This window comes from Salminus brasiliensis, chromosome 4, assembly GCF_030463535.1.
Source record: "Salminus brasiliensis chromosome 4, fSalBra1.hap2, whole genome shotgun sequence".
In the NCBI taxonomy this organism is placed as follows: Eukaryota; Metazoa; Chordata; class Actinopteri; order Characiformes; family Bryconidae; genus Salminus; species Salminus brasiliensis.
Genome location: NC_132881.1, coordinates 30,309,833 through 30,321,890, shown reverse-complemented (window position 1 = coordinate 30,321,890; position 12,058 = coordinate 30,309,833). Strand labels below are relative to the sequence as shown.

The 12,058-nt window shown below is 38.8% G+C and overlaps 1 protein-coding gene across 2 annotated transcripts; it reads right to left on the bottom strand.

Annotated features, from left to right (window-relative positions):
* Nucleotides 1-3,580: 3,580 nt before the first annotated feature.
* hells (helicase, lymphoid specific) lies at nucleotides 3,581-11,249 on the bottom strand. 2 transcript variants are annotated; one of them, XM_072677970.1, is made up of 23 exons: nucleotides 10,871-11,249; nucleotides 10,593-10,705; nucleotides 10,360-10,463; nucleotides 9,787-9,909; nucleotides 9,377-9,430; nucleotides 9,143-9,167; nucleotides 8,949-9,010; nucleotides 8,731-8,769; nucleotides 8,363-8,587; nucleotides 8,070-8,252; nucleotides 7,764-7,907; nucleotides 7,409-7,605; nucleotides 7,215-7,311; nucleotides 6,963-7,124; nucleotides 6,679-6,830; nucleotides 6,434-6,578; nucleotides 6,217-6,300; nucleotides 5,976-6,095; nucleotides 5,763-5,879; nucleotides 5,520-5,679; nucleotides 5,212-5,308; nucleotides 4,503-4,579; nucleotides 3,581-4,383 (listed from the first exon to the last, which is right to left on the bottom strand). In XM_072677970.1, exons 1-23 carry the CDS (start codon nucleotides 10,876-10,878, stop codon nucleotides 4,292-4,294), a joined length of 2,580 nt encoding a protein of 859 aa, XP_072534071.1. In that variant the 5' UTR covers nucleotides 10,879-11,249; the 3' UTR covers nucleotides 3,581-4,291. The 2 variants fall into 2 exon arrangements, with proteins under 2 accessions (XP_072534071.1, XP_072534072.1); XM_072677971.1 differs by having other exon boundaries at nucleotides 6,679-6,827.
* Between the last annotated feature and the right edge of the window lie 809 nt (nucleotides 11,250-12,058).

Sequence of the window (12,058 nt, the reverse complement as noted above, 5' to 3'; positions counted from 1 at the left end):
TCAATGTGTTGTTCTTATTGCAGCAGTCAGTACTGCTTTAGTAAAGAATAGAAGGCAACTGCTGAATGCAAAATCCTTTTTATAGCTCCTAAGGGTGTTTAGCTAGGGTCATGTTTCTATAGTGACCAACATCTTAAAACCCTTTGAACAATAGGGTTTGAGTCCTGCAGCAGTGTGCCGTTACAGTGTTGTTCAGGCAGCAGGCACTAGCGCAAGGCGGATAAGGTAAGAGGTGTGAAGGAAAATGTTTTACTGTGTAACTTTTTTTTTTTTTTTTTTTTTTTTTTTTTTTTACATTTAGACAAATTTCATATTTTAGGTGTCTGAGCAGTTCCCTGGATGCTGTATTGCTTCTCCAGTTACTATGTGACAAGTAGAGTGTTACTTTTGTGTTAATACAGATTCTCCACCAGATTTTATAGTATTAATTTAACTACAAGAACAGCAATTAATCCGTTTACACTTGTTTATTTGACGGTCAGGTTTTTTTCCAATGTGTATTGAATTGCAATTCTATTATAATAAGTGAAATAAGTGAAAGGTTTTAATGAACTAATGGATTTTTTATTCTTTACATTGTATTGATGTTTAAAAGGAGAAAACGATGGAGAAATGTTGCAGTTCAGCTGAAAAGCAAATCCTTGGTAAAGGCCATTATGGACAAATTGACTTGGAAGAAGTAATTTCTGAAAGTTTAGTCAATTTTCAACAGCAAGGAGCCTACTCTGGAGAAATTAACTTAAGATCAAGTGAGTTACTTTCTAAACGACTGGCCCGCTGTGTTAAGGGTCAAGATTATACCTATGATGAGACTCAACATGGCACAATGAATAAACACTTTGTTAAACACACAAAGGAATCTCAAGCTTTTCTCCAAACAGACAGGAATTTGTCAACTAACTGCTTTGATGAAGAAGCAATTAAAATGCTGCAAAGTCTTTTAACCAGAATGGAACTGAAAAAAGATGATGTTGCAGTGTCTACTCTGAAGACCAGGGCACTGACAGCAGTTTCGCCAGATCCCGACAAAAATCTGGAACTGGAAACCTTTAAGGTGAACTGTAATCCCAAGAAGACAAACCTATCACACAGTCCCTGCGTTCATTTAAATGTTAAAAGTGCTCTGGCCAAAGTAGCTTACAAACCTACCCAGGCCAGTTTGAGTAGTAAATCGAAGGAAAAGGACAGTGACGGAAATGATGGGAGTGTGCCATTTAAAGGAATGCAGCTTGACTTTTTGGAGGCCTTAAGAGTAAAGCTGCAACAGAAAGATTTGAAGAATCAACAGATTGCCCAGTTGCTCCTGATAAAGCAGCAAGAGCTGAGGGATGTCCAAAAAATGTCAAAGGTGAAGGAAGTGGAGGCTCAGCTCATGGTCCAAAGGCTGAAATGTGAAGGGCAGAAAAATGCTGAGGTTGCCAAGAAACTGAACAATGCTTGTGAGGAACTGAGGGAGAAGCTGTGCACAGCTAAGGACAACAATGAAAGCTTTGTCAAGCAACTCAAAGCACTAATGGAGAAGTATGAGCGACTCAAAAAACGAGCCACTGCCATTAAGCAGCAACTTCTTGAGGAACGTACCGAGAAGAAGGGTTCTCAGAAAACTGTAAAGAAGATTCAACAGATGGCTGAAGAACTCTTAAGGAGTCAGGCTCTTCTGGAGAACCAGCGGGACACTGCAGTTAAAGAGCTTTCTGCATGCAGGAAGAAAATGCAGATCATGGAAGAGGAGCACAAGAAGCATCATAGGATTCTACAAAGAGTTGAGGAAGAGACATCAGCTATCCGAGCTGAATATCTGAACCTTAAGGAAGAGCGACGTAAGGCTCAGGAGGAGACCAAAAAGCTCAAAGAAGCAGTTCAATCCAAAGAGTTGGAAAAAGTCAAAGCTGAGAAAGATCTACTGGCATCTCAAAATGTGGTTAAACAGTTGTACGCAGAACTGGATGAGAGCAAAATCCGAAGAGAATCAATATGTCAAGAACTGGAAGCCATGAAAGAAGAATTCAAGCTGATTCACAACAGACATAACGTGGAGAAACTTCAGCTGCAGAAGGACCAAAAGACCTGTAGGAAGCAGTTTGAAGGTGTGAGAATGGAATGTGAAGCCTTAAAAGAGGTTGTGTCTAAACTGAATAAGGACAAGCACATGCTTCAGGAGGAGCTGGAACGCCTTCGAAAGGAAAAGGCAAGGTCTGAGACCACTAGCCAGCGTGAAAGCCAGAGGATGAGAGAGACTGTAAGTCTGCTGGAGCGAGAGAGAACACTTCTTTTGGATGAAATGAGAGACTTGCGGAAGGATTACTTCAGCCTCAGTGATCGCATCACACAGAGGCTTGGACAGCTGGAGCAGGGTGATGTTCCCATGTGCATCACAGACATATCATCGTTTTACCAGAACCAAGCATCAAAAGTGGACACTACAGTTGTCCCAACTGCATCAAGCGAGGACAGTGAGTAAAATAAGTTCACATAAGGATATATAAAACATTTTCAATATTAAAACATTAATGAATGTGTTTCCTTTCTTGTAGTGATACAGCTCATACGAAGAAAACTGGAGGAAGAGGAAAACCAGCATAAATGAAATTTATGAAAAATCAAAATCTGCTCTCGTTATATTTAGCTTATATTTAAAAAGCTATATATTTATATCAATTTTCTAGTCAGGTCTGTCATGTTGTTGTGTGCCTGCCTAACCAAGCACATCTATGCTTTCATTGAAACTCATGAAAGTCATCTTTCTATAAATATTAAAGAAATCCCTAGAAAAAAAGGCACTTACTGGTATTTAAAACATACGGAGATGTGTCAAATATGTTGTTAATATACAAGCAAGCATTATGTACTTATTTAAAATGTTCAAAATACATTATGATTTCATAAAATACTTTAAATATATAATATAGTGTCTTTAATTTTAATATGTTTTTGTTTAATTGAATGGAATATACTACTTTAATTTTTTTTTTTAAGACTTTTTGTACCTTTTTGCGATTTCACTTAAAGCACACTTTGTACCATATGTAACACAAAATGATGTAAGCACTGTAATCCCACAAGTTTGTCGTGCATAAAACTGAATCTATCCCACATATTCAAGTTAGAACATTTGTGAGCATCTTTGCTCACAGATCTTAAATTACCTTAATTATCAACTTAACTGTCTTCATTTAGTTTATTCAGTTGCCACACACCTACACATTCAAACTGTACAGGTGTTGGGATTTAATTATTTGTCACGTTGATGTTTCCAAACACATCCAGTCTCTAACTCTGCTGGTTCAATAATATACAGTGGGCTTGTGTGTGGGATCCAACCTTTCCCATTGGCTCCCAGCACCACCTATTTGCATACAGGGCATGTCTGCCCACTCCTTCACTTACCATCAACATGTAGTCATTTTCCCTCAGCTACATCTCCCTATGTGTTAATTTGCAGTTTATGTGGTGTTATACAATTTCTAAACTAGGCCACAATTTGTAGTGTTCCTAGAGAGTAAGAAATAGAATGAATGAAAGCATTTATTGTTTAGCATCTGCAAACTATAGCTAAGTAGAAGGTCACAGTACACAATGATCAATACAGGATCAATATTTATTTTGTTTTTGTTTTTTTAAACATGAAAAATTGGTCAGTATAAAAACATCATGGTCCGTCTGTTTAGCAGAATAAAATGTACAAAGTGCTTTTTGTGGTGAAAAATTCCTACATGGAAATAAGCCTATGGGTCAACAGCAGACAGCATGTTTCAGAATAAGTGGTTTCAAACTGGAAAGTCATAACTCTTGGAGGGATTAAGGTGCATCAAGCTAAAATTTCCGTTGAAAAAAAAATCTCCATCACGCTCATGTGCAAAGGGATGAAACCTACCACAGTATAAACTGGATAGCTACACTTTACCAAAAAAAAAAACAACAAAAAAACAAACTCAAATCTCAGCAACACTACCTGCACCATATTCACTGGAGATGTAAAGTATTTTACAGTAGCAGTCTATAAGATGGAGTTGATGGGGACAACAATGTAATTATTATGGACAGCAGATTCACAGCAAAACAGGCAATTACTAGAACTGAATAAAGAAAATCGACTCTTGAAATAACAGACGACATGGAAAATGTTCCCATTTCACAACTTTAGGAATGTAAAGAATAAAAGGACAGTTTAGGAAGGCAGGGCAAAACCCCTTTAGCAGGACTATACACTTTGTCTAAACAGCAGTTTGAGACCAGTTTGACTTCTCCATCTTCACTGAGCGTGGACCCAAACTGCTGATCTTGTGCACTCTCATGACAAACAGATCTCAGTGTTCTCCTCTTTGGTCTCAACCACCCTGAACACTCCGTCCTTCTCTTTTTTAACACTTTTCTTGGCTCGATCTGAAAGAGTAAATATAATGTCACATTATGCATGGCACTCAAAAGCAGAACGCAGCAACTGCCTTAATACATAAGAGTGTAAACATGACTAGCACAGAAGTTAGTTACACTTTTCTTACCCAGTAGGTCACTGCGGTCTAACAAAATCTCCAGGTCCTTGTCACTAATGACCTTTCCTTTAGTGCTCTTCACAGCCCTGCAACATACATTAGTGGACATCTCAGTTTGGAATGCATGGACCTCATGCCATCATGGTAGTCATATGAAAATTACACTATTTAGATCGGTAGCTGTAATCCCAATGCTTTGAACAACATTAACCTGTTTACACCTGGTCACTTCATCCATCTAGAGTCTCATCAGGATGAGGCCAAGCCACATAACAATGCAAATGTAAACACACCCAAGACACATTTAAATTAGATACAAATCCCATCACGCAAATCACTTCAGAAGGAGGTCTGAGATGCTTTTGATGCTACATTATAGTCTCTCCAAGATGCAGGCACCAACGAAAACTCCTACCAGGTTAATCTAAACACAATAGCAAATTTGCATATTGCGTCCCACACAGCAATCAGACAAACAGTCTAACTTACTGGAGACGCATTTGACTACCCAGTGTAAACGCATGTGGCTTGAATTCTATCAGGATACCATCCAGATACCAGTCACAAAGTTACCAGGTGTAAATGGGAGTCACATAGCGCTAATAAGACATGTTCTTGTTCCCCTTATAACACAATAAACAAGCTTGAATTGCAGGCTATATTTATTTTCTGTATGGAAAGCTACAACACTAATTGTAAATGGTAGGTCAGATCATACCGATCATAATCTCTTGATTTCAGCAGGTCCATCAGGTCATTCACATCCACAGCTTTCTTGGACTCCTTGAGATCAGCTCTTCCACCTTTAAACTTATCTGAGAAAACAAAACATAAGGGAAATATACAGGTTAACTTCATTACACACCTTCTAAATGTTAAAATCACTGCAATGAACATTTGTGGGTTATGTCAGGTTCCTCTCCAGTTTTTTGTACATTTGTTACTGAACAGTACTATCTGCTGGACAAAATCTGCTATGGGCAGCTCCACTCACCCACTAGATTGGCAACTTCACCCTTTACTTACTTTTATGAATCACCATTTTTTCTAGTTTCCTCTTGGCAGATGCCCTCTCCAGAATTTTCTCATCAATAGTGTTGGCTGTGATGAGGCGGTACACCACCACAGGCTTTGTCTGTCCAATACGGTGACACCGATCCTGAGCCTGCAAATCTGCCTGAGGGTTCTATAATAAAGAAAGTAATATTTTATTACCATTTTACAGTTAATGTTTCCATTTAAGTACTGCTTGAAGAAACATATGCATACCCAATCACTGTCGAATATGATGACCGTGTCTGCAGCTGTGAGGTTGATCCCAAGACCACCGGCTCGCGTGCTCAGTAGGAAGAGGAAGACTTCTGGATCTGTGGAGAACTTCTTCATCTGTATACATGGAAACATGCAAGTTACATATAGCATGAAACATGTTCCTAAATACACAACAATACAAATAACCTAAATAAAACACATGCTACATACATTCTCTTCTCTGTCTGCGTATTTCATGCTCCCATCCAAACGGCTGTACTGATAACCTCGGAGGTAACAGTAGTCCATCAGAACATCCAAGACAGAGGTCATCTGGCTGAAAATTAGTACCTGCAAAGCCAATTAAAAGATATTCAAGTAGAATTCAACTAACATCTCAAACTCTAAACAAAAAGGTGGAATCTAGTCCTACTAAGGCGTCAAACACATATTTATGCAGTTTGTACTTTACCTTATGTCCTCTCTTTTTCAGTTCAGGAAGCATTCTATCCAGAATCAAGAACTTTCCTGATGCCCCCACCAGCTGCTCATCAATCTACAAAGAAACAACAAAACAAACAAAAAAAAACCCACATGACTTAATACTACCCAAATAACTATCCATGCCTACCAAAAACAGGATTATTCTTAATGTGCTTAAGAGAAAGTTGTGGCAAAATTTTAGTTACTTTAAACTCTTCAGTTCCTGGCACTAGAGGATACTCTATAAGGTAAGCATGGTTGCAGCACCGCTTCAATAGCATCAGCACGTTCTGTAGTTTCAGGTTGACCTGGGCATCTAAAGGCATTTGAACATCCACCACAGGAACAAAGCTAAGAAAAGATGTCAAAAGAAATTAAATTAAGAATAAGGAGACTAAATAAATAAAATAGTTGTGAACAACACATGTCACATAAATAAGTAGATACTGACTTTTGCTGACTCTCCATCTCTTTTTGAATTTTTGCAATGTACTTCTCCAGGTCTTGAGGAGACTCGCTGTTCTTTTCTGAGTAGTCCACCACCTTCCTCGACCTACGTTTTGGTCGTCCAGCAGATGACAGCTCCACCCGTGCTGCTTCCTCCTTATTTGAATGGAACAGTTATCAGTACAAGACTAACCACTGTATAAGTCATTCATGCCAAAGACATATTTTCTGTAACTCCAAATGCTAAAGCGTGTCAAAAGACGTAATAACTAACCCTTAAAGCCTTACCTTCTCCTGGCCCAGAAGCTTCGCAATGGTTTTGTCAACAATAGCTCTGTAAAAAGCTTCTTGTTTGGCAGTAAGGGGAGCATATACCACAATCTCCTTCTTTGGCGGAACCTCCAAAGTCACATCTGACTTCAGTCGTCTCAGCAGAAAGGGTGTGAGAATCTGTTTCCGCACGATCAAACAAAGGTGAACAATGAAACATTGCATTCAAAGTTATGTGAGATTTTAGATTATTCCTCAAATTGTACTCACCTGGTGAAGCATATTCAGAATGTTTTGTTCTCGTTCATTGACCACAATATTCTCTGCATCTGAGCCGATAGTGCCAATGTCAAACCATGACTCAAAACTGGGGGAAAAAAATTAAAAAGGCTCCGACTTTAATATTGAACAGTGCAAATCAAAATGGGCTACATGAAAACCTTAAGAGCCATGTGATTAAATACCTTTTCAAGTCATCAAAGACATCTGGGAGAAGGAAGTTGAGAAGAGACCACAGTTCAGCAAGGTTATTCTGCAGGGGAGTTCCTGTCAGCAGCAGTTTGTTGTCCGTTGGAAGGGTTTTCAGTTCTCGCACCAAACGACAGTTCAGGTTCTTTATCCGGTGACCCTCATCCACAATTAAGTATTTCCACTGGTATCGCTGGGGAAAAAGAAAAGAAATCACAGTTACAGACAAAAGACTTCTAAAATAGTTGCCGGTACCAAGTAAAGCTATCGACTGAAAAACACATGACTGATCATTTAGAATAAAATGTGCATCACAACTCTGCATCACAGGAATGATGGACTCATTCCTACCTGAAGAAACTTCCTGTCGATCATGGCTATCTCAAATGAAGTGACGACAACAGGGCACATGTGCAGAGGACCCTGAGGCTTACGAATGTTCTTGACAAGGTCCAATCTTTCTTTCTGTGGGCCATGGTACAGCATTATAGACACCTAGAATAACAGAAACAAGGTTTTACATTATTCAACAATCAAGTCACACGATAAATTAGAAACTGTACATATTCAGCCCTTTAAAAATAAATAAAGATTTAAAAGACACCTTAATACAAACCATGAATGACCGTAGCTTCCATACATTTCCTATAACCTTACCTCTGGAGTGAAGCGCTTAAATTCACTGATCCAGTTGGGTAGAGTGGACAGAGGAGCGACTACCAAGAATGGTCCCATGACCTTCTTCTCAACCATCATTGCAATATGAGCAATGCACTGGATGGTTTTCCCCAGTCCCATCTCATCAGCCAGGATACCATTAATACCATTCTCCCACAGCATCTACAGAACAAACATGTGAAGATCATGTAGGTTTGTGCAACAAAAAAAATCCACTCTTTTCTGCAAAGAAATGCATGTAGACACTCCTCTCTCTTCTTATGTTTACTTACCCTAAGCCATTCAATGCCTTCCACCTGATACCACCGCATCACACCCCCGGTAAACAGTTTAGGTTGCTGTGATGGCACAGGCTTTCCATCTACTGTCCTTTCAGGGTCCAGCATGTGCTTGGCATTGTCCCGCACAGCCTCAGAGAGACGACCTTTTATATCAGAGTTAGAGTCACTCATTTTCTCTATATCTTCTGCCTCAAGTTTCTTCTTGCTGGGAGCCTCCTTTTGAGAAGAGACAGGTTTTGCCGTTTAATTGTATTCAAGGATAACCTGATGTACTTAGGGTTTTAATTTAACACCCATTAACTCTGTAAACATGGTAATGTCAGGACTACATCCTGATTTGAAAGCATTTTAAAAATCACCTCGTCGACCTTCCGTTTTTTGGCTTTTGACAAAATTTCCTAGAAAATAAACAGAAACCTCATGTCATTTTATTACTCCTTAATGAATTTTTTTCAACTAAAGAAAACTTGAAGTTGTGAGTTTGCAAATTCCAGACACTTTAGCAGAAAGGGAAACGGCACAACCAATTAATCACACTGGTTGTAAAAACACTGATCCAAATGAAAGAAAACATTACCTCTTTGGACATAACATCTGCAATCTTGTAATCTTCCTCCCTTTCTCTCTTCTTTCTCTCAACTTAAAAACAAACAAAAACAAACTGCAATGTCAATCTATTTGACATTTGAATTGTACTGCACATTTTAAAAAGCAAGTGTGTTCATAATGTTTAAACATTGTTTGTGAAGGTAATCTTGAACAAACCATTACCTTTATCTGCCTTTTTCTCATTGCCCTGAAAAGCACAAGGGACAAACTGTTAGTTATTCTGATTTTTCTCAAGTATATGCAAAAACAACTCAGGAATTTTAAACACTAGCAAAACAAAACCTATCGTTATAAATAAATGCAAGGCTATTTTTTTTGGTTTACATTTGCAAAACTTCACCCCAATCATAAATCATAAAAGGACATCAAGTGTGTGATATTTCAGATTGAGCTTACCTTCTGTTTCAGAGACACTTCTTTCTTTTCCCGCCTTTCTTTCCTTCTTTTCTCCTGAATCATAAATGTTGACATTAGTGCCCAGATACGCAAAATATATAGCTTACACGTTCTCAGAAAATTAAGCACATTAAGCAGCCAAATGAAAGATTATCTCTAAACCACATTGGGATATAAATGGGCTGCACTTTTGAGCCATTACAGCCTTTCATTAGTTTTCACACAGTCCTCCACCCTTTCACACAATAGTGCTCATGTCACTCAATGCTTCAACTTTAGGGTCACCACACACAAAAATTGGACTATTATTATAAAGCCTTTATAATCATTATAAGTAAATGGAGAACGGAACATAATCCAGGAAACAAAGCCCACACTTCCGCAGACAACCTTAAAAAAAAACAACATACCTCTATCTGCTGCTGTTCCATTTTTGTAAGCAGGAATTTGGCGTATATGTTGCTTTTCTCCAAAAGATGCTGCAGTCTTTTAAATCGCATGTCTTGAGAGTCTTTTTCCCATGATTCTCTGGCCTGAACAGAAGACATACGAAACATTGCAAAGGCTGATTTAGAAGACAAAATATCCTTGCTGTCTTGCAAAGCCCTCATTTCTCCAAAATGTTGATATATACATACATTATATATATATATATATATATAAATAAATAAAAATAAAACCACACACAAAAAATACATTTAATAATATTTAATATGTAAAAAGATTTTATTCCAAGTTTTTTTGGACCATTTTGTATTACTCCGCTAATCATTAAATTTTGACAACATAAACCATCAGTTTCAAATTACCTCAACAAGTAAACAGAACGTAAACCTGGAGATACAAGGTTTCTGCATGACAAACAGCACAAAGGTTTCCTTCAACACTGTAAATCTCAAATTCTCACTGCTTTGGAAATCCAAACGAGCTGTGGGGTTGTTCTCAGAAAAGCCATCAATATTCAGGACAATGTTCAGTTTTACCTTTTCCATCATTTCTCTTTCCTTCCTCTCCCCTTCTTCCATCAAATTCTGCTCCTCCTCTTCCATTTCTTTAGTAATGAGCATCTCCTCATCCTGACATTTTACTGCAAAGGAAAGAGCACCGTTCACTCAGTTGGAGCTGCTGGGATGGAGCTCAGCTCTACTCAGACCACAACGACATGAACGCAAATGTGTATTCACTGAACCTGTTGACAGGTAGGTCACACTAATACCTGCAGCAGCAGCAGCAGCAGCAGTCACCTCCATCGCAGCTCCTTCTGGCTCCTCAGATTCATTCGGTTTGGGGCAATGAGGCGAGACACTGCGAGTCTCCCCTTTAACAGTCCTGATAGTTTTACAACAGAAAAGAAAAGTTTTATATATATATATATATATATATATATATATATATATATATATATAATTTGTATATATTTTTTAACCATTACAGCTCGGTGGAAAACAAAAGCCAGAGTTAAAAAGCTCAAGTTGTCTAATTTGATTGACTTACCCACTCATTTTAGATCCCGCGTTGGACCTCGGTCGGCAACCAGACTGTGAAGGAAATAAGGGCTCTGCTCTCTCAATGTTCACACGCTGCTAAAGCTACTGAGTAAATTCTGCAATTCTGTTTAATGCTTTAATACAAACCTCTAAAAACAAAACACTTAAGCCGTCTGGTAAATACGAACTTAGCTACTACTAAGGCAGTAGTAACGTAGCCAGTTAGGATGAACAACTACTCAAACAGCGCAGACTGCAGAAATATTAAGTGCAGAAACGACATTCAAAGCCCTCCACGAAATGTTCTGGCACTTCACAAGAAGCTAAGTTACACAACTCCCACACTTAAGCCAGCTAAGCAATGTCAACCGCCTCTGCAGCTGCTGCGCCTCTCCAGTGTGTGACTCTGAAACGCAGAGACGGTTTCGCGCCAATTTGGACGCAACCAAGTCAAGCTCAGACAGGGGTGAGTTTAAAGTTTCGTTCATGCTCGCCGTTGTTATTTTCTCACATAAAAACTCACTGTACATACTTTAATATACTTTAAATCGTGTTATTAGAGAGAAATGTTGGGGAATAACATGCGTATGATTTATCATTTGAGCCATTTGATTCACTCGCTTTTGCAAAACTCCCCCCGTGAGGGACATATGTGCAACCTGCTTACTCGACATTTCCCGCGAAAGTTTCTGGCAAAGGTACAAACAGCATGGCGGCGCTTCAGTCGGAAAAGAAAGGAGTTTAGGTGATAAAGGGTTCAATGAACTGAACTGGTTTAGTTCAGGGATAGAGAGCTCGAGGGCAGAGAGGAACTATTTCGATAAAGTAATAGCAGTGCAAACAATAAATAACCCAATATTACTGCACACGTATTTATAAACCGTTTGTTAAGCACGAAGCAATAAATATGCCTTGAGGTTACAAATAGTCTAATTTGAAGGTTAGTTCTGGCTGCGGCTGTAAATGAAGACTATGGGTGGGATTACGGTGTTCAACCATAATCCCAGAATCCAGAAACTTAATAAGCTACTTGGCCCAACATCAACACCGAGCTACAGACTATAACACCAAATCTGCTCATACGAACATACAAGTTCCAGGCACAATGCAGGACAAAACGTGGCTGATAGTAAACAATCCGTGTAGAGACTGACTTTGACCACTAGAGGGCGATATTCACCCATAGGTTGTTGAC